General features: G+C 50.1%; 1 protein-coding gene across 1 annotated transcript; it reads right to left on the bottom strand.

Moving 5' to 3' along the window:
* Window positions 1–818: 818 nt before the first annotated feature.
* On the bottom strand, window positions 819–21,890 carry LOC111151141 (mitochondrial amidoxime reducing component 1). The gene is made up of 7 exons (XM_022508930.1): window positions 21,619–21,890; window positions 17,652–17,825; window positions 13,997–14,159; window positions 12,860–13,000; window positions 8,716–8,777; window positions 8,546–8,617; window positions 819–1,009 (listed from the first exon to the last, which is right to left on the bottom strand). Exons 1-7 carry the CDS (start codon window positions 21,888–21,890, stop codon window positions 880–882), a joined length of 1,014 nt encoding a protein of 337 aa, XP_022364638.1. The 3' UTR covers window positions 819–879.
* Window positions 21,891–21,955: the final 65 nt, after the last annotated feature.

Here is a 21,955-nt window from a genome sequence, read left to right as displayed (position 1 = left end):
TGCTAATAGGTGACACCATCATTTCCCTGGGCAACATTAAACAGCCTCTCGAACAACATCAAACTAGGGGTCTTTCCCCCTCTAGTGCTACTGTCTACTCTCCTATGTTGGGAAAACTTTGGGATTACTAATGAGATGTATTTGATATTTTGTTGCAAGGCGAGGAAGTTTTTGTCTTGCTTTTCACATGTTCCGTATCAGAGTCTGACAGTAATGCTGCTCTGAGCTGACTTCCTACCCTAACATGCCTGTTGTTCTCCAGCCCAGAGACACCCCATGCTATGAAGGACCCATCAAAGCTGTGCAGACATTGTCTGAGGAGCAAGGTCCAAGATGACCCACGGAAAATTAATATCTCAATTGTTTCCCAAAGGTCAGGCTCTTTCTGCCTTCCCAAAAACTAGTCTAGGGCTTGAGGAGAAAAGCGATGTGACCCTCCAGCCTTATCTGGGGAGCTAGTCTGTGTCCATCGCATTTTTCCAGAACATTCCCCTCACCTGCCCACTCTTCCTCTTGCTCTTCTCTTCTCTTTCTCTACGGACCGGTAATGAGATGATGGAGGTTAGCCCTCTGGATAGATAAATGGAAAAGGAGGAGCACAGATCCCACAGTCACCGTTACAAAAGGGGTTTTCAGAATTTTCTCGTCATTTAAGCTACTTACTGAAGTCCTCTTAAGTTATCATGACTGTGTTTCTTTGCTTTACACAAAGGCACTGGGTGGGGGGCACTGAGGCACCAGGAAGTCCAAAAGACAAAATGCTTGGAAGTCACAGACCTAAAGAAAATGCTGAGGCGTCAGTTCCAGAACTAGGCCTCCGGTGTTGGCAATTTTTGAGGACATTTTTTCAAAGGTATCTGACATTCCAGAACACGATTCCTACTCCTGGCCCAACAGGTACACAGGGTCTCCCACTTTGATGGTCCCTGTGCTTTCCAGAACAAAATACTGCCCGAAGAGAGGTGATTTTCCATACAGCTTCTGCTCAGAAGGGTCACACAGACGATAGCTGCAGTAGGAGAAAGATCGCCATGAGTCACAGCAGAACAGACAGGAGCAAGAGCTCAAACAGCCACGATTCCTTCCCGGCTAAGGTAAGTGTCCACCCCCTACAGGGCCACCAGGGGGCACCATTCCCACCAAAGTCTAACAGAGGAGCACCTCCTGGGGTTGTGCAGGAGCAGCCTGCCCGCGGGCACAAACTACAGAAGAGCCCCCCATGGCCAGACGCCCACATCTTTCCTCCATGGAATGTTCCCGTTTGCAGCATTAAGCGATAAGGTACTTGAGAGGTTTAGACACATGTTACCACCTTTCTTCTTCCTAGACATCCCTCCTCACTAGGACCAGCATCCCCACCAGTGCCCCAGGCTTGGAGCCCTGGAGGCCTGCAGTACCCCCTCCCCCTCACTCTCCACCACTTGTCCACAGTTACCAAGTCCCGCCCCGCATCACTGGATCTGCTCACGGTTTCTCCCACAGCCACCACCTTGCTTCCAGCACGCTCGGACCGCTGTGACAACTTCTGAACCAACCTCTTCTCCTCATTCTCCGCTCCCCGGCTCCCAGTTCACTGTTGGTGCTACACTATATGATGTTCTTAGTTTTGCTCTGGTCTTAATCATGCCTAAGCTCGGACACTTTCGATGGCTCCCCAGCGCCTACAGAATAACATTCCAGCCCTTCAGAAGGGCGTGCAAGGCTCGCAACCTGGCCCCAGCAGCTTTTTCAAACCTGTCACCCTCTGCCCCTTACCTGCACCTGTGCCGCTCTCCACTGGATCCCTCAAAGTCCTTTATCTTGCTTTGTACTTGGCTGGCTCCCGTGAGATGCCCCTCTTTCATTTCCCCGTGTGTTCAAATTCCACCTCGCCCTCCAGGTCCAACTCAAATGCCCCATTTCGTAGAAAGGAAGCCTGGGAGCCCCCAGCCAGGAGTAATTTTCCCATCCTCAGGGTGTCCCTGCCTAGCCCCGGAACACTCCCATGCCCTGTCCTGTAGTCAGGGCACACGTCTATCTGTCTGCAAGACAGAGGGTCCCTGGAGAGCAGCAGCTGTGACAAACTCTGTAGCACTGCTCACACCCAGCGCTGGGCCCCACACGTCCCCAGTGACCCACAACCATTCGTCAATGGATGAATGCGTGAGTGACTAAAAGCCTCTAGCAGAATTAGCACAAACATCTTAGTCCAGCAGAAAACACCAGCAGCCCCAGATACAGTGAGTGGAAACAACATGGCGACATTCATCCCCCCGCCCCACCCCCCAGCCCCCCACCCCCATCCAGGAGAAAGTTTTCCTTCAGTATCTCAAGGAAGCAAGCTCCAACATAATATCATCTTTCTATTTCAAATACTTTTATAGAAAGTCTTCATTTCATTCTACAATGCTTTAAAAGAAAAAAGAAAGAAAAGAAAAGAAAGCTTGTGTGGCATCCGGGTCCTTATTTTGTTCTTCGCATCAGAAACCGGAGCTGATCAAATCCAGAGGCTTCTTCCGGGACCCTTGGCTCCTCGCCAGGATGCAGGTGCCCTGCCAGGTCCCGGTCCCTAGTCCCTGTGGCCTCCCTGAGCCTGCTACAGAGCCTGGCCCACTGTGGCCTCTGCTACAAGGTCAGCTGAACAAACAAATGAGCAATGGGCAGGTGGGTGAGGGCCAGGAGCTGCTGCTCCAGGCTGCCCTGCCTTGCCTGAGTACTCCCCGCTACTCCCCCCTGCCCGCTGCCCCAAGCTCAGGGGTCAGGTCCCTGCAATGACCTTGGATCCCAGGAGCCCAGGTGCCTCCCTCACCTGCCTCTCCCATCAGCACACAACGCCAGCGACATTTTAGGGTCTGTGTCTGTCAGAGAGGATCGGAGTCCTGTAGCCTGATTCCCCAACCCCGATTATCGGGGGAGGGGGTCGGAGGGGGCCCTGAACGTTCTGAAGGACTCACACAGCAATCTCCTAATCCTTACAACAAGCCTAGGTGAGAATGTGATTTCTCTCCATTTCACAGCTGAGTCTCAGAGGAGGAACCAGCATGCCCCAGAGCACAGATCTCAGTGGTCAGGCGGGGTCTGGCCACTGCACCCACAGTCACCGGCTTCTGGCATATTTATATGCCTTATTCTGATCAGGGATGTGATTTATCCCTGGCCATCTCCGTACCACCTGGGGACACGCACAGACCTGAGAAGAACCGAGCAGGTTACTATTAGTTCTTGTACACGGGGGCAGGCCACTCGTGGGTTCCACCTGCCTGTTCCCATCAACCGCTCACAGAGACTCCCCCAGCAGGTGACTGAGAGGGGAGGGCCCCTTCCAGCCCAGCCCCTTAATCAGTGCAAAGTGGGGCGAACAAGTTGGTTTGTAGGAGCGCAGACTTGGTCACCTGGTTCGCAGGTGGCAGGCCATTTCTCGGCCTAGGAAGAGAAACTCTGGTAAGCTCTGTGGCTGCGGGGAGCCAGCTGTCTGCGAGGCCCGCCTTCCCCTACAAGCCTCCCCAGCCCTCGCCCCCTCTGCAGGCTCTCGGAAGGCCCCATTAACGAGATCATCGGTGACCCCTCGTGGGGATAAGCGGGTACTGCGAGGGCTCTGCGAATGCCCGTGCACACCAAGCTCTTTGTTCGACAGACTGCAAACAGTACTATCTTCCCAGGATCATCTACGATTTTGTTCAAAGATAATTAATAAATTACGAACTCATTTAAAATCTACTTTCTTAATGCATTTTCCTTTTCAATGAATAGGAAACATACAACTACTCTAATGAGCAGGAGGTCCCAGCCACTTCGCAGCACTTAAGCAGGGGTCTCCAGCCTGGAAGGGTGCGGTGGGAGCGGAAACACCACCTGTAAAGTCCTGCCCACCAGGAGGGCTGCTCGTCATCTACTCTGCCTGGTCTGCTTGGTTACTGGTCAAAGCCCGAGGCCATGACGACAAGCAGGGTCTCTCTCTGGTCACCGCTGGGTCCCCACCTGGGGGCACAGGCGACTTCTGAGGCCTCACAAACCCACTAACCTGATGGCCAGGTTAAGAATGAAACAGTCCTGTGAAGGCAGCTCAGGGGAGAGAAGCCCTAGAGGCTGAGCAGATCTGGGTTGGGTCTAATTTCAGAAAACAGAGAGAAGTGGCTTCCGGCTTCTCCCTCTCCCAGATGGTATCAAGTTCATAGACCAAGATTATCAACAACCAGAGCCTACGTGGGCATTGTATACAATATTTTATCACCTATTTTTAAAAATCGTATTTATTGCCTTATTCTGATCAGGCAGGAGAGGTATTATTAGCCCAGTGTTTACCATTAAGGAAACTGAAGCATCAAGAAGTTAAGCGGCTTGCTGAGGTCACCCAAGCAGCTGGTGACAGAGCCAGACGGGGCTGGGGGTGTCTGTCTCCTCCCCCAGGAGTACCACTACAGCTTTCTGTCTTTAGCTCAACACAGCCTAACACAAGGGGCCAATGTCCTTCATGTCAAAGTGTTCATGTGTCCAACAAAATTTTTGCATCTACAAAGCAAATGTGCTCTCCTCTTTCTATTAGGAACCAGAAGTTGGGGAAGCAGCAGTGACAGGCTCCCACCACTCCTAAGCCCTAGTGAACAGTGTGGAAATCACTCTCCCTTATTAAGGAAAAGACTGGGGGCGCCTGGGTGGCTCAGTCGGTTGAGCATACAACTCTTGGTTTCAGCTCAGGTCACGATCTCAGGGTCATGGGATTGAGTTCCGTGTCGGGCTCTGCACTCAGAGTGGGGTCTGCTTGGTATTCTCTCTCCCCGTCCTTCTCTCTCCCCCTCTCTAAAATAAAATAAACAAACAAAATCTTGAAAGACAAAAAGGAAGGAGGGAAGGAAGAAAGAAAAGAAGGAGGGAGGGAGGAAGGGAGGGAGGGGGAAAGGAAGGAAAGAAAGAATCATTCCATCTTCCTATTTTCCCAGGAGCCAGCAGGCCTCCCCGGTGCTGCCCACTGCGAGGACCTTACAGACAAAGGCTCCCTGGAGCCTCCCGCCTGCAGACGTTCAGCAATCGCAGACGTTATCACTTTTTCTCTCATTGCTCTGCCTTCCCGCACTTTGCCTGCAAGAGGCTTCAGTGGATAAGGCCGGCAGAGGTCTCTCTTGCGTTCTCGAAGCAGCACAGCCCCGTGGCACCTGAGGACACAGGAAAATGGAAAGCAGTGTGGCCCAGAAGCCCCTTGCCTGAGAGAGGAGAGGTGTTCTGCACACTGTTTGCTTCGCTTCCCATGATTTACGCCGCGAGACCCAGCCTTTCTCTTCCGGATTTAAGGCTACCCGTCCTGGGGAGAGCATAAATCACTACATCTATGGCCATTTCCACCTCCATAAGAGATCGGAGGAGACTCCTAGCCTGGCCGCCCTGTCTCCTGGGCTATTAGGAGCCAGTAAGGCGTGACTGCTGGACGGCGGAAAGCCTGCGGGTTATCGGGGTGCTGTGTTGGCTTCCAGTGACCCCCACCTGCTTGCCTTTGCTCTGTGTTTGGGTCCATGATCCTTGTTCTAGAAACACAGCTTCCCGATGGACGTGAGCACAAAAGATTCAGGGGATGGATCTGAACACCCGAGTGCTTTCAAGGGCGGGTTCCTGCAGAGACACTAAGTCCAGGGTAACCGAGTAGCATTTTGTGGGGAGAAACAGGTCAGGTCCCAAAACCACTCAGCGGGTTTGCACACAGAATCATCTAGATCTGTCCAACCCAGCTTATGTCGGAGGGAAGAACACCCTGGCCTGCGAGAGGGGATGCGGCTGGTGAGCTCGGGGTTCCTGACTCCCAGGACGGGGCTCCCCCCAACCTGCCCTTCTCCCTGCAGCTCCTCTGTGGCAACAGGAGGTAGGAAGGAGGTAGGAAGACCACATTCTGCTTTGTTCCAACGGTGAGTGAGAGCGTTTGAGGAATAGCTCGTCTGTCATCGCCGCTTCTCAAAACCCTGCTCCCCTGACTAATGTTTCAACACACATAGGAGTGTTACAATTCCCAGACACGCGAACAAGTTAGAAGAATTTTATAGCAAACACCCATTTACCAACCCCCTAGACTCTACCCATAATACTTTTTTTTGAAAGATTATTTATTTCTTTATTTATGTGACACAGAGAGAGAGAGAGAGAGAGAGAGAGCACAAGCAGGGGGAGAAGCAGGCTTCCTGCTGAGCCAGGAGCCTGATGTGGGGCTCAGTCCCAGCACCCTGGGAACATGGTCTGAGCTGAAGGCAGTCGCTTAACTGACTGAGCCACCCACGCACCCCACTACCCATAACACTTTACAACACTTCCTTGATCACATTTGTATCCATCCATCAATGCATTATAATTTTTTGGCATTTCCAAATAACTCACAGACATCCGTGGACTTCATCTCTAAACAGTTCAGCTGGTACATCATCCCCCTAGAGTTAAAATTTTCCATACTTTTTTTTTGATGGGGGAGATGTTCATGGAGTGAAATGTACAAAACTCAAATGTTTTATCATAATAAGTTCTTAATATGAAGTAATAAAATTAAGTGAAAACAAGAAAGTGAATTCACATTGTTTTGAGGATTGAGAAATAGACAGCACCCCTGAAAATGATGAGATTTGCCTTGGGCTGGTCTGCACTGTCTCTTGGAATGTTCTGGCAAATCCACGCTGAGTGGTAGGGACCCAAATGGAAAGCAGCCATTTGCTTTTCAGTTCAAGAATGCCTCTCCTTAAGCTCACCCAGCTTGTCTGACTTTACTCCTGACCAGCTTCTCTACCTTGTGGCCTGGCCCTCATGAAGGACACCTGTCTTCCCAGACTATGGGTGCTGGCTTCTAGGGGCAGGCCCAGAGCCTCATGCCTGGGGTGATTTGCTGGCTGGGACAACAGCCATCTACGCCAGGGCTTCAGCCGGCCCAGGAATGGCCAGATAGTAGCTTTTGGAACAGCAAGATTGGCAGAAAAAGATTGGTATTGGGCCAAAGAAGGCTACGAGGTTTGTGAGAGAGGGTGGGGGGCGTGGGGGTGAGTGCTGGGGCGGGGGCAGGCAGCAGGACTCACATTCCAGGGCAGTGAGTCTGGTCACACAAACCCCTCACTGTGCTCTCCCACGACGGTTTTGGAGCCAGATGGCACCAACTGCGTTCCTGTCCCAAGTCTTCTGGGGCTTTGCCTGAAGCAGCCGCCACCGCGCTCTATGCCTTCCCCTCCCCCTCTCTTAGAGCTTCCGGGGACACAGGTCAGGGTCAAAGCGGAGGGGCTCGGGAGCTGCAGAGATGAGACCTGACAGCACCCCTCCAGCCCCACAGTGGGTAGATACCACCACTGCAGCGCTCAGGTCCTGAACTGACATTTTAGCAAAAGTAACACAGTTGACTGCAGAAAGTCTAAAGACTACGTATAAGAATATACAGATTTGCCCATCATTCCATTACCACAAGAGCATCTCCATTAACATTTTGGTTTATAAACTGTCAGACCTATATCACTCATGTGCATTCGTATATTTTAAAAAATAAAATCAGGGGGTGCCTGGGGGCTCAGTCAGTTGAGCATCTGACTCTTGGTTTAGGCTCAGGTCATGATCTCAGGGTCATGGGATCGAGACCTAAGTCCAGCCCCGTGCTAGGCGTGGAGCCTGCTTGAGATTCTCTCTCCCTCTCCTTTTGCCCTGTCCTCTGCTCGCTCGCTCTCTCTCAAATAAATAAGTAAATCTTTAATAAAAAAAAAAACTAAAAAGCAAAATCAAATTAAAAAAATACTATATATGCTATTTTGTAATCAGCTTTTAAAAATCCAAGTTACTGGGACGCCTGGGAGGCTCAGTCAGTTAAGCAGCTGCCTTCAGCTCAGGTCATGATCCCAGCATCCTGGATCGAGTCCTTGCTCAGCAGGGAGCCTGCTTCTCACTCTGCCTCTGCCTGCCACTCTGCCTGCCTGTGCCCTCTCCTTTCTCTCTGACAAATAAATAATTAAAACCCTTTAAAAAATAAATAAATAAAATAAAATAAAAATCCACATTACTTTAACTATCTTTCTATGCAATCTAAACTTGTTCTCTGTAATTGTATCTTTCACTTAAAATTTCTTTTATTTTTTATTATGAGTATTTTAGAGTAAACATAAAAGTAGAAATGCTGCAATGAATCCTCCTGTAATTATCGCCCAGATTCTATTAATCAAGGTTTGACATATTTTTCCACGTGACCTTTGTTTGTTGTTGTTGTTAGAATAATATACAGCACATCCCAGACACTTCCCTACTTATTTCAACACCCCTCCCCAAAATATATGGGGGAAATTCTTCCATCACAATGCCATTATCACACCCAACAGGTTTTTAGTATCATCTAATACTCACTTCATAATATAATTTGCCAAAATATAAACAATGCATTTCTTAATGGGTTCGCTTGAATTGTGAACTCGAAATGAGAAATAAAATGATCTGTGCCAGCAGGCCCTCTAGGAACCACAGCCCCCAGGAATACTGCCCAAGTTACCCAGTCACTGGGACCCCCTGCAGCTTGAAGACTGCATGTTGGTGGGATTTTCACAGCTTCTAGAGAGATCATGCTGCCTACTCCTACCTTTTCAGGGTCTCCAGCGGCTCCTTCCTGCTCATGACGCCGGTGTCTGGGTCCACCGTCGTTAAAATGCACCTGGACACACACACGCACACATAACATCATACAAGGGGCAGAGAGGACTAACCTTGGCCCGCCCCTCCCTCTCCTGGCCAGGGCTGGAGGAGCTTTACCTGGAACAAGCCATTATCCTTTTCATTATCACCTCACCAATAAGCAGCTCATCCCACGAATCCTAGGGGACAAAGCACAAAATTCCTTTGAGCCCTTCTGAGACCTCGCCCTGACCATGTAGGGACTTCACATGACATGCCGCCCAATGGAGTCACGTACACCCAAGATGGCAGACGTTTATGTCAACCCTGAGAAGCCACACACCCTCCTGTCCCCTCTCAGCCTGTGACATGTCTGTTCATCCTCCTGACGTGAAAGGCTCTCTCTGCTCCCACTGGTCACACTGTGATGGAAACGTCTCCCACCCCCGACAGATGCCACTGGGCTCGAGGAGGTGGGAATGGAAGGCTTGGGGCCCCCAGAGGGCATGGGAGACAGAGAGAAAGGGCTTGGAGGGGGATCGCCCTAACCTGTTCTTGTCCTCCTCCTCTGGGGATTTAGACCCTGAGGGCACTGGTAGGTTTACCTTGCATCTCCCCTGGCAGAGGTTTTATGGAAAAGATAGGATTTGAATAGAACCTTCCAGAACAGAGATTTTGGAAGGCACAAAAGAAGGGTCAGGAGACTCAGGGAACGATTAGAAGGAAGACACTGAGGAGACAAAGGACATCTGATCATAGCCCTGAACTTCTTACCCTGGCAGAGAGTCGCAGGCTGCCTGAAGACAAAAATTCCTAAACTAAAACCAACCTGCTCAGGCCTTTATTGGTCACAAGCCAGAAAGAGACTTGCAGACTCAGAATTTTAACTCTAAGAGTGTGTATCATTCTTGCTATTATGTATTACAGTTTTTATTTTTTTTAAGATTTTATTTATTTATTTGTCAGAGAGAGAGAGAGGGAGAGAGAGCGAGCACAGGCAGACAGAATGGCAGGCAGAGGCAGAGGGAGAAGCAGGCTCCCTGATGAGCAAGGAGCCCGATGTGGGACTCGATCCCAGGACACTGGGATCATGACCTGAGCCGAAGGCAGCTGCTTAACCAACTGAGCCACCCAGGCGTCCCCAGTTTTTATTTTTTTTAAGATTTTATTTATTTATTTGACAGAGATCACAAGTAGGCAGAGAGGCAGGCAGAGAGAGAGGAGGAAGCAGGCCCCCTGCTGAGCAGAGAGCCCGATGCGGGGCTTGATCCCAGGACCCCGGGCCCCGGGGATCATGACCCGAGCCAAAGGTAGAGGCTTTAACCCACTGAGCCACCCAGGGGCCCCCTATGTATTACAGTTTTTAATCATAAAGTGGGGCTTTGAACTGTTGGTGTCACAAGGGTCCAAAAAAACCGCACCCGAACTGGAGCAACCCCAGCCTGTTCTGTGTGTGTCTGTCCACCAGGGGGCACTGTGGTTATTAAAAAACATAAAAGATCCAAAAAGAGAAATGTGGGTTCATTTATTACCCATCAAAGAAGTATTTCCTGAGCCCCTTTCAGGTACACCAGAAATGGCTGAGGGCTGAGTCACTGATAAATAAGGTTAAAAAAAAAAAAAGTCCCCCATAAAGAAAGCCAGAGATGTAAATGGGTCTAAGGCCTGAGCCTTGGGATGGTTGGAGCCTGAGCAGACCGTTGGGGGCCAGCATGTCCCATCCAGTCTGGGTCAGTCACACCCCAGGGTCACCTACCACCCTGCACTCACCATCCTCCTGGCCTGCTCACAATCTGTTCACCTGGGACTGTGATCTCCTTGGAAGAAGCAGCGTGTTTCTTCAACCCTGTTTTTCCACGTGTCTATATACAGTGCACCGGACACGGGGGTGCCAGCTCACAGTGTGATGACGGACACACTAGGACAAAATGAGCTCAGCCAGTGTCATGTTAACATCTGACTTAAACTGCGAAATGTTCCCTGTGAGGGAGCGCTCAGAGTTGGAAGGAAATGAAGGCTTCCAGAACAAGATTCAGTTCAAACGAATCCAAACCAGAGGTCCTACTCTGGGCCATCTCCTCCGCACTCAGTTTCATCGACAACTGACCATCTCGGAACTCTGGGGTAGAAAACATCATCAACAAGACCCAGGGCTCAGGGATCGCAGGGGGGAAAGAAGCTTAAGTCGGTCATAGCTCGGGGAACGCCTGAGCCAGGCCCCTTCGCTCTGACTGCTGGACAGAAACCCTCCCCCACCTCTCTGTGACACTCTCTGTGCCTATGAGCTTTTCCGCAGATTTCTGACCTTGATTCTGACAGCAGCCCTCAGGGGACGGGCCAGCTGAAATCATCAGCATTTAACACGTGCAGGAAGCAGAGGCCTCAGCGGTACAAGGACCTGTCCAGGGTCACACCGCCACTTAGTGAAGCAGGTGGATTCACATCTGGTGCCCCAACCTCATGCATACCCCCTGCAATGCTCAGAGTTCCTTTGGCCCCTGGGTTCAGTCTGGGTTCAAGACCCAGCTCCTCCACTTCTTGCCATGGGGTAGCCTGGGGTGAGCCAGCTCACCTCCCCGGGCCTCTCCTCCCCACGCCCCCTAATAAAACGAGAATGATGACTTCAACTCCCTGGGCTGCAAAGCACAGTGTGAGCATTAAATGGAAACCCTCCCTGCTCCCTTCTCTTCCCCGAGAAGGAAAACCCTCCAGAGAAACTGCTTTACTGGCCACAGCTGGGGCGAGATGAGTATCAATGAGATGGTCAAAGGCAGCCCACACTGATTTTTCCCTCTTGCTGAGCCCGGCTGAACTGTGCTGGACGTGAGCAAGGGCCGACGAGCTCCCTCGTCACAGCGGACCACGGAGAGACAGCCCAGTCCCGGCTCCCGGGGGGAGAGCGCGTGTCCGGCCTCACACTAGGAGCTGACCTGCCATCTTTGGAAGACTTGATGTGCTCGGAGCGCTTTACATAAGGACGGGGTCTGGGGGGCCCTCCAATGCCTGACACAGCATTTATACTTTTCATAAGTTACCCTAGTCAAATTAGTCCTTTTTTTTTTTTAAGGTTTTATTTATTTATTTGACACAGAGAGAAAGATCACAAGTAGGCAGAGAGGCAGACAGAGAGAGGAGGAAGCAGGCTCCCCACTGAGCACAGAGCCCGATGCGGGACTCGATCCCAGGATCCTGAGATCATGACGTGAGCTGAAGGCATCATTGAGCCATCCAGGCACCCCCAAATTGGTCCTTTAATAAACCTGCAAGGTAATCCTGGGCAGAAAGGATCACCTCATTCTCCATGCAGTTAAAGGAGCCTTAGAGGGAGCGCATAGGGTCCTACAGAGGCCAGCGAGGAAGCTGATGGCCCACCTCAAAGCCTCGGGTTTGCGTGTGAGCCTCAAATTCCTAGACTGCTTCTTTGAGCAGCACACGTAGCTGCCTCCTCACAACATGACAGAAAGCCAGAATCCGTTCCCTTGAGTAGAAGGGATTAGAACTCAGTCACGTGGATTCGGTTCTGCCCCCTTCCCGTCCCCTCCGCTTTCCATCTAGAAACATGCACCATCCGAACTCTAGAATTCCCATCTGAGAACTAGTGCCTGTCGAGTACCCACAGATGGGTGGTCGTCACTCCCCAAACCCCCAGGCCACCAACCTCTGCCTTCATGGCTGACGAGGGAGAGAACCCAACGAAATGTCCAAAGACAACGACAAAGGTAAGTCTGCCACCAGAATCATGTCACGTGGTGGGAACCCTCCACGCTAAGCCACAGCATAGACATGCGAGCGCAGGTCAACGGTGACACTGGAAGAATTTTAGGGCAGCGCCATCCAGCCTGGGGGCTCTGCTCCCACCCCCCCACCCCCGCAGCAGCCATACTGTAAATGCGGGTCTTCTCCTGGGGCCATCGACTGACAGGAAAGCCAGCTTCGACAAGACATGAACACACCTGCTTCTGATCCATGGCCCACACACGTCATGTATTTTACACCACATAAAGCTGTAGGAAAACTACTCTACCTACCGGGAACTGTCATTAGAGGTCTCAGACCCAGAACAGCCCCCTGACACCAGCATGTCATTTGTACATTTGTATTTCCGCCCTCCCTGCGGAAGTCTGTCCTGATCAGATGCTCCAGAAATCAAAACTCTGAATTGTCTAGCATACAACCAATAATTAATGAATTCTTCAATAATCAAATGCAACGTTAGAGACTCCTATACCCTAAAAAAAAAAAGTTAAATCCAAGGAGAGGGACAAGGAAGGTATCCTGTTACCTCGGCATAGACACCACAGCCTGAAATTACGATATTGGGCCTGAAGTTCATCACTTTAACTTTCTTCTCCAGCCTGGAGTTGAGATCTGCCAACGATGCCTCAGACAGGATCAAGAATGGGCTGGCATCGGAGTACGCAATCTGGTAAGGAAATAGAAATGGTTAGAATGTGGCACACAGAGGTCACATGTGTCCCATGTGCCTAGTTCCTGGAACCCTCTCCTCCCCAGCTCCCCCACCCCGTGTGCACACGCACATCTGCGTGTGCACGCACATGATATTTCTACGTATTTCTTCAGTTCTTTCTGTAGAAAAGTCACAGTGGTTCAGAACTCTTAAGCAGCCTTACAGATAACAGGAATTACAGGATGGAATGAAGAGAACGTGGCCTCGGGATCAAGAGTTGCCACGGGCCAAGTGCCTTTAAGGAAGTCACTCCACCTTTCCAAGCCTCAACTTCCCCAATGTTGATGAGTTTGATGACCTCAACACGGTTGAAAAAAAAAATTAATTGATTCCCTGGATACCTATTTTTTATGCAACCTGCAAATCAACATCAAGTCCATTTTCTATTTATATAATTTTTTTAACAGCCATAATAATTGTGCTACCGTAGCATCGGGCTACCAACCCTCCTTTTGATGAATCCTCGCAGCCTTATTCCTGAAAGGGCCAACCTGGTCACTTTAAGCCTGTGGATCTCCACACCCTCATACGCATTTGCCCAACAGTGATCGGACCGTTGCAATCACACGGTAAAAAGGCTGGACTCCACATACAACTACAGAAACAGAGTGGAAAAGATCCGGATATGGAACAGTTTTGAAACCCTGCTGGCACTGGGATGCTTCCATAGATAGGAAGGGAGATGGCCATTGGAAAAATGCAAGAGTCCCCCAAATCAAGAAACACAGATGAAGCTTCCAAAGGAAGGGCTTTGTTTTGCCTGTCGTTTATAATCTCCAGCCACGGCTCGGGCCAAGCTTGTGGCGGGGGGTGGGGGGGGGGGCCTGCCTGGCAAACCAACAGAGCAGAGCTCAGCAGACAGGCTGCCCCTCCTGATGGGCTCTGCACCCCCGAGGAAGCTGCCTTCCACAGAACACAACAAGGGCCAAAGCCAAGGGATGCTCCTCTGACCTGGTCGGTGGGCCGGAACGCGTCCAATATTTGGTGAGAATTTCTCGGTCGCAGGTGAGGCTCGAAGTGCACCAGGCGGTAGGGCTGCGTCTTCAAGAAGCCCGTAATCCACTGGGCCGCAGCCTCCCCACAGTCCCTACCCTCGATCTCCAGGCCGTGCACTCTGCAGGGGGGACGGGGGGACAGGAGCAGAGAACGGCCATGGGTTTGAAAATCTGGATACCTAGCGTGTCCTACACACATCCGAAAAGCCGGGATGTCACTGTGACGCCTTACTTACCAGGAAACATGATTTTAGCCTGGCCCTGCCTCCAAACCCCTGTGTGAGGCTCAGTGAAGTCCGTTTCAAGCTTTGCTTTCCCCAGTTTCATAACAGAGTGATGCATACCTGTGCCTCCCTATTTGTAAGGCATGCACGGGAAAATAAAATAAGGTCATAGGTTTGAAAAGATATGGTGTTCTCCGGAAGAAAACGAAAGTGTCAGTATAAAGTAAACTTGTCATTAAAGCAAAAGCTGGCTCCCCCAGCTGGAGAGCAACCAAAAATCTCTACTAACAGGCCCAGCTAAACGTTACCAGTTTGAAGATAATGAAACTAGAGGCAGCCATGTATGCGAAATGTCCTATAAAATCTAAAACATTATAGACAACAATAATAATCCAATTTGATTTGACTGCTAGCAATCAGCATACCATTGAAGTCTACCCCTCCCCCACCCCTGTCCCAGCCCCAGACATCCAGGATGCGGGACTGCGTGGGAGCTATAGGATCAATACTACTGTGGGTATTCAAGGTAAGACTGGGACTTGGGTACAACAGGAAAGAAGGGTGAATTGCACAGAGAGAATGTGATTTCTGTTCAGTTTCATGATAGCACGGCTTTAACTTCTAGCAACACATGATATTCATCTCTTTTTAAAAAGAAAGACCTCAGGGGGCGCCTGGGTGGCTCAGTGGGTTAAAGCCTCTGCCTTCGGCTCGGGTCATGGTCCCGGGGTCCTGGGATCGAGCCCCGCATCGGGCTCTCTGCTCAGCGGGGAGCCTGCCTCCTCCTCTCTCTCTCTGCCTGCATCTCTGCCTACTTGTGATCTCTGTCAAATGAATAAATAAAATCTTAAAAAAAAAAAAAAAAAAAGAAAGAAAGACCTCAGGTCCAGAGACCTCTCTGTAGGCAATATTTCTAGCTAGAATTGGGTAACATTCCATTTATAGCATATTTATGATTTCAATTACCTTCTCTACCTGGCAAATTGTTTAGGTACCCATATAACGTTTCCTTATTTTTTTTTTTTTTTAAGTAGGCTCCATGCCCAGAGCAGAATGTGGGGCTTGAACTCACAACCCTGAGATCAAGACCTGAGCTGATATTAAGAGTCGGACACTTAACTGAGTGAGCCACCCAGGAACTTCCCAGGTTTCCTTTTTAAATAAATGCCTTTAAGATTGTCCTTTCTGGGGGCGCCTGGATGGCTCAGTGGGTTAAGCCTCTGCCTTCAGCTTAGGTCATGATCCCAGGATCCTGGGATCGAGCCCCGCATCGGGCTGTCTGCTCAGTGGGAAGCCTGACTACCCCCCCCTCTCTCTGCCTGCCTCTCTGCCTACTTGTGATTTCTGTCTGTCAAATAAATAAATAAAACCTTTAAAAAAAATTGTCCTTTCTGTAAGATGACAGAAAGTAGAGGCAAAATCACCACAAAACAAAATAAAAATCCATTTCAAGCAGCAGAAGCAGCAAAAAGAATAAAGAAAAAAGTATCTCATGCTGAACCCACGCTGCTCCAAAACAGTAAAATTTTACACATCTTAATTTTGAAATAAAAAAATAAAGGATCCTTCCTTTAGGGGTCTGTCCACAGAACAGGAAATTATGCCCAGCCTATATTTTAGGGTAAAATTAGTAGAAATACAGCAACTTCGTTCTTCATCAGTCTCATTTAAAATAGGAACATGTTTCTCAGCTGTCTATGGCACCATTCATTAGAGAAAAAGGAAGAAAATCTAAATTCACCTCTTCACCAAATTAGTTCCTTTCATCAAGTCCTACAAATCACGGATTCCTGTTCAGCAGGGAAGGGAAAAGCACTTTCATCCTCATGACATCAAATTAACTAATTAACTGTACTATAAGTAAATGAACTCAACATTAAAAAAAAAAAAAACCTTTAGGGGCGCCTGGGTGGCTCGGTGGGTTGGGGCCTCTGCCTTCGGCTCAGGTGGTGTTCTCAGGGTCCTGGGATCGAGCCCCGCATCAGGCTCTCTGCCCCACAGGGAGCCTGCTTCCTCCTGCCTCTCTGCCTAGTTGTGATTTCTCTCTGTCAAATAAACAAAATATTAAAAAAAAAAAAAAAAAAAACTTTTAATCTGGGATTAGAATTTTAAATCATGTTCAGAACAGCAAATATATACAAGGCAATAATCTAATTTCTATGAAGAAATAACATGTGTCCATCTGAGAAGAGAAACCCACGGCTAATGAACAGGTACAGAGCTGAAGACCATTTGCAGAGAATAAGAAGCCCCAAGCAGAGAAGGAAAAAAGGAGGAGGGGGCTGTTCCCAGGATTTAGGAGACAGGCACCACTCCGTGGGGAGGGGGCTCAGCCTGGGACAGCCACAGGCACAATAAGCACCACCTGCAGAATTGAAGGAACCAGGGGTTTAGGACCTGCCCGCATGATTACCTGCCAGAATCTACTAAAATCTTCCTTTTTTTTTTTTTTAAAGATCTTATTTATTTATTTGACAGACAGAGATCACAGTAGGCAGAGAGAGGGAGGCAGGCTCCCTGCTGAGCAGAGAGCCCGATGTGGGACTCGATCCCAGGACCCTGAGATCATGACCTGATATGAAGGCAGCGGCTTTAACCCACTGAGCCGAAGGCAGAGGCTTTAACCCACTGAGCCACCCAGGTGTCCCTACTAAAACCTTTCTAAATTTAATATCCTAATGCCTGTTGTTCCCCAGAATTCCAGAATGTGCTTTAGAAAAGCTGATTCAAGTTATGCTGATAGTCTATCTTACGCCTATTAAATCCAGTATTAGTGCATGAGAGGCACGCTTCTTTTTTTTTTTTTTTTTTAAGATTCTATTTATTTATTCGTCAGAGAGAGAAAGAACGAGAGAGAAAGCACACAAGCAGGGGGAGCAGCAGGCAGAGGGAGAAGCAGACTCCCCGCTGAGCAGGAAGCCCGATGTGGGACTCCATCCTAGGACCCGGGATCACAACCTGAGCCTTAAAGGCAGACACTTAACCCACTGATCCCCCAGGCGCCCCGAGATACACATTTCTTATAGAATTAAAAGCCTTTGATAGTTCACTACTGAAGATGTATGTAAATGAACTCACTACATATCCTGTAAAGAAACATATATTATAGATATATTAATATATTACAGATATATAATATATAATATATTACAGATAATATATTAATATATATAATAAATATATTAATATTTAGGAACTCCAAAACATTTGCCACTCCCTTCCTAACTCAGATTTGGAAGGTTCCCAGTCTCCCCAGGCATAACAGGCCAAGTCTGACGGCGATACGCAGGTCTCATCTCACCTCTTCCGGACATCGTCTGCTGTCACTCCCACCCCATCCCTGTCCTTCATCCTCTGGTGGAGTGACTTTCTCTACGCCTTCCTTACCTGCACTTGTACATCGCATTCGTGGCCGGTGTCTTGAGAGGCAACTGCAAGTCCTGCGTGTAGGCTGCACTGAGGGTCAGGGCATCACCCTCACAAGTCAGGGAAATCAGGACCAGCCGAGGCTCCTGCCGGGCCGTCACCATGTTCCCCTTCTCGTTGATCACCAGCCAAAACCTGCCGTGTTCAAAACACAAGATCTGGGGCGCCTGGGTGGCTCAGTGGGTTAAAGCCTCTGCCTTCGGCTCAGGTCATGATCCCAGGGTCCTGGGATCGAGCCCCACATCGGGCTCTCTGCTCAATGGAGAGCCTGCTTCCTCCTCTCTCTCTCTGTCTGCCTCTCCGCTTACTTGTGATATCTCTCTCTCTGTCAAATAAATAAAATAAAATCTTAAAAAAACAAACAAACAAAAAAAACACAAGATCTGCACGTGGGAGCTTCAGGCATACTCTGTCCTCTTGGATTTCCTCCCTGTCAGCCTAGTGTGAGATTCTGTGTGTCTGTGTGTGTGTATCTGTGTGTCCATCCTAAACATCAACTCAGCAGCACAGCACGACTGAGTCTGTCGGTTAATTTCAAAGGGTTTAGGAACCGGTCAAGCATCCGATATCTCTAAGATCTTCAGAACATTCTGAGCTCCAGGATGGCACAGAAATCAAAGATGTTATCATATTTTCATTTCAACTGCCAAAAATTCTGACCCGTTTCATTAAACATGCCCCAAAGAGATGACAACAAACTATTTCCCAGAGAGAGGCTAACGGCACCAGGAGGTACCGTGCCTGGCACACACTAGGCCCCAGGCTCCAGCAGCGCCTAACAGGACGGTTGCTCTCTTGTTCTCAGAGCATGGAGTCCGGCAGGGGGGCGCATAAGACACCACTTACACCTTGGCAAATCCACCCCTACCTTCTTAAAAAAATTAATGTTTCAGTATTCAGGGAGGTGAATTCTGCAGTTTGCTCCAAGGTTTATTGATACCATGGACAAAATTTTTTCTGGCACAAAACTCCTGATCTAGAGGTACCTGCCAGAAAAAAGATAAAAGAAGAAGAGCAATTAGAAACTGTTCTGGGGTGGGCGGTGGGGAGTCCTTTGTACAGGTCACTCCTCAGCTGCACGTATGGGAGCTAAACATACGGACACGCTGATAATTTCAGTTCACGCTGGATCAAGCGATCACAGTTACAAAAGTCCGCTTGTGCCTGCGGAATCCATAAACAGAACTTGCTAGTAAATAGGGGAGGTTGTTAAGAGCTTCCTTGCATCACTTTAGTGGGTCATCATGGTTGAGATCCTTCAGCTACACGAGAAAACAAGGTGAGTGGGAGCCCTTTCCTGAACTGCCCATTTACGGGTCCTCATCCTGGACCCAGCTGGAGTTCTGCCCTGTTCCAATCCTTCGTACCAGCACATGAATATTCTTCTGATGTCATAATTCTTCCAGGTAACGATGGCAGCCTGATCTTTCCTTTCTTTTTACTATTTTGAAGTAATCTCTATGCCCAACGGGGGGGCCTGAACTCACAACCCCAAGATCAAGGGCCTGAGGCTCCTCCCACGGAGCCAGCCGGGCATCCTGCAATCTGATCTTTCCCAACCACCAATCTAATCGTGTCACCCCCTCGTGAAAAGTCCCTTCATGGCTCCCGCTTTCAGGATAAAACCCGAACTCTTTGGCCAGGCAAGCAAGGCCCTATGTAACCCAGCTGCCCCCTCAGCCATTCACAACTCGCTGTGCCCTCACGCAGGCCAGCCTTTTCCTTTTTTTTTTATTGTAAAGTATATATAACATAAAATGCCCGGCATGCTCTTGGGTATGTCCAAAAGGATTGAAAACAGGGCCTCACACCGATCCTTGCACACTGATGTTCACAGCAGCATTACCCACAACATTGAAACGTTGAAACAACCCAAGACAGAAAATGGGTATTTTTTTTAATGTGTTTTTAACCATTTTAGGTGCACAATTCTGGGGCATTAAGCACCTTCACAATGTTATGCAACCATCACCATCAATTTCAAAAACTTTTCATCATCCCAAATAGAAACTTTAACCCCATTAAGCAATAACTCCCCATTCCCCCCTCCCCCTGAGCCCCTAGTAAACTCGAATCCACTTCCTGTCTCTGGGAATTTGCCCACTTCAGCTATTTCATATAATTAGGATCATGCATCTGTCCTTTTGTGTTTGGTTTATTTCACTTAACATAATGTTTTCAAGATTTATCTACGCTGGGGGCACGTGGGTGACTCAGTGCCTTAAGCCTCTGCCTTCAGCTCAGGTCATGATCTCAGGGTCCTAGGATCAAGCCCCACCTCTGGCTCTCTGCTCAGCGGGGAGCCTGCTTCCCCCTCTCTGCCTGCTTCTCTGCCTACTTGTGATTTCTCTGTCAAATAAGTAAATAAAATCTTTAAAAAAAAAAAAAAGATTTATCTACGTTGTAGAGTATATCAGAACTCCATTCCTTTCTGTGGCCAAACAATATTCCATTGTGCAGAGATGTTGTTTATCCACTCATCTGCGGGTGGGTATTTGGGTTGATTCCACCTTTTGGCCACGTGGTGTAGACATATCTGCCCGGTTTCAATTCCTTCCGATAATCCTCTAAAAACTCACTCACCTTTCCCCCAGCATACTTTCCCTCCAAATCCGGGTCTTTACCCAGCTTCCTCGGTGTCTCTCTCTCTAGAATGTTCCTCTCCCAATTTACTTGCCTGGAAAGTTCATAATTATTTGAAAATTCGTAAATTTTCAGTTCAAGTGACGAAGTCATTCCTGCCCACCGCAGGCGGTTTCTGGCGCTCCCTGGCACTTGTCACACTGAGTACAGTAAGCCTTTGTTGACCTCTCCCGATCATACTTGGTGGTAGTGGGTGGACAAAAATAGGGTCGGCCACAATGCAGGCTCTGATTGTTACTTATTAATATATGAGCTCAGTAACTATTCCCAGTCCATACAGTAAAATAATGCCCTTTGCCTCTGGGGCCTACAAAACGAATTCAATAAATTCGACCATCTTGCAGAGTTGGGGAGCTCCGTACAAACCATGAAATATCTAGGACTCTTGGCTTCCTTCCTGTAGCAAAGCCGCAGAGCTCACCCTTCACTGATGCTGTGAGTTGCCTCTGTCAGGGGGGCCGCAAGGCGGGAAGGCTACAGCCCCGCTCCGCTCTGCGCTCCCTGCAGGAGCTGGGAGGGCTGGGCTGGGAGGACCGCGCTTGAAGCGCAGCCTCACAACGAGGCTCGCGGCTGGCCTGACGCCCAGCCCAGAGGAGAAGAAAGCCGCTCGTTCGGGGCCTCTGCAGCCTTCCCTGCACCCCGAGGCTTCACGCAGATCGTGAGCACCCACACAGGGCTTTACTAACAGGACCTCACAAAGCACCCGCGTGCTCAAGAGAAGGAGAGTCCTGGTTCCCCGGCTCGGGGGGCGCGGGAGCTCGGTTTCTTCATCACTGCAGGAGGCCTTGCGAGAATTCGGGAAAAGGCAGCGCAACAGCACTTCTAAAGCTTAAACTGCAACAGCTGTCATCTGGACTATGCGCCCCACCTGGGTGCGCTGCAGGAGGGCTGGGCTTCGCGGCCCCAAGTCTCCCCAAGTTCTCCAGAGACAATGAATAAAACTAATGTGGCGGGACCAATCCCTGGACGCTCGTCGCCTCCGCTAGACGGAGCTGAAGTCCGCTTGCACACTGGCAGCCACCTGGGCGCCAAAACCAGTCCCGGGCAGGAGCGCAGAAGGAAAAGCGCAGGGGGGAGGCGGAGAGACAGCTGTCTCCGTGAACTAGGTCGGGACACAGAGGCCCAGGGTCCCGGGCTGCCGGGGTCCGCTGTCGGGAGGTAGTGCCCCTCGCTCTTTGTCCTTGCCCCATTGTAAGGGAAGGAAGGACCTGCCGGCAGACTCTGCAGACCACCCGCTCCCGCCCGTGGCGGAAGCCCACCCCGCGCAGCCCCGGCCCAGCCTTACCTGTCCCGAAGGTGGCCGCAGCGCAGCCCCAAGGCCGTGCACTCCGCCGCGCTCACCGGCACCCCCTTGCACGACTTGACCGGGTAGATCCAGAGCTGCGCCACGGTGCCCACCTGCTGCAGCCGCCGGCGCCGCCTGCAGCGCCCGCGGCGCCAGGCGACCGTCCCCAGCGCCACGGCGGCCAGTCCCAGCGCGGCCACCCCGAGCCAGGCGGGCCGGGACGGCGCAGGGAGGCCGAGGCGGCCCAGAGCCGACGAACCCGCGGCGCCCATGGCCGAGCGGGCGGGAGCGCGGGCGGTGGCAGCAGCTCCGGCGGGGCCCTCCGCGGACGCCCAGC

This window comes from Enhydra lutris, unplaced genomic scaffold (assembly GCF_002288905.1).
Source record: "Enhydra lutris kenyoni isolate GAN:26980312 unplaced genomic scaffold, ASM228890v2 scaffoldscaffold25, whole genome shotgun sequence".
In the NCBI taxonomy this organism is placed as follows: domain Eukaryota; kingdom Metazoa; phylum Chordata; class Mammalia; order Carnivora; family Mustelidae; genus Enhydra; species Enhydra lutris.
The sequence above is the reverse complement of the archived record's forward strand: the minus strand, read 5'-3'. Positions and strand labels throughout refer to the sequence as shown.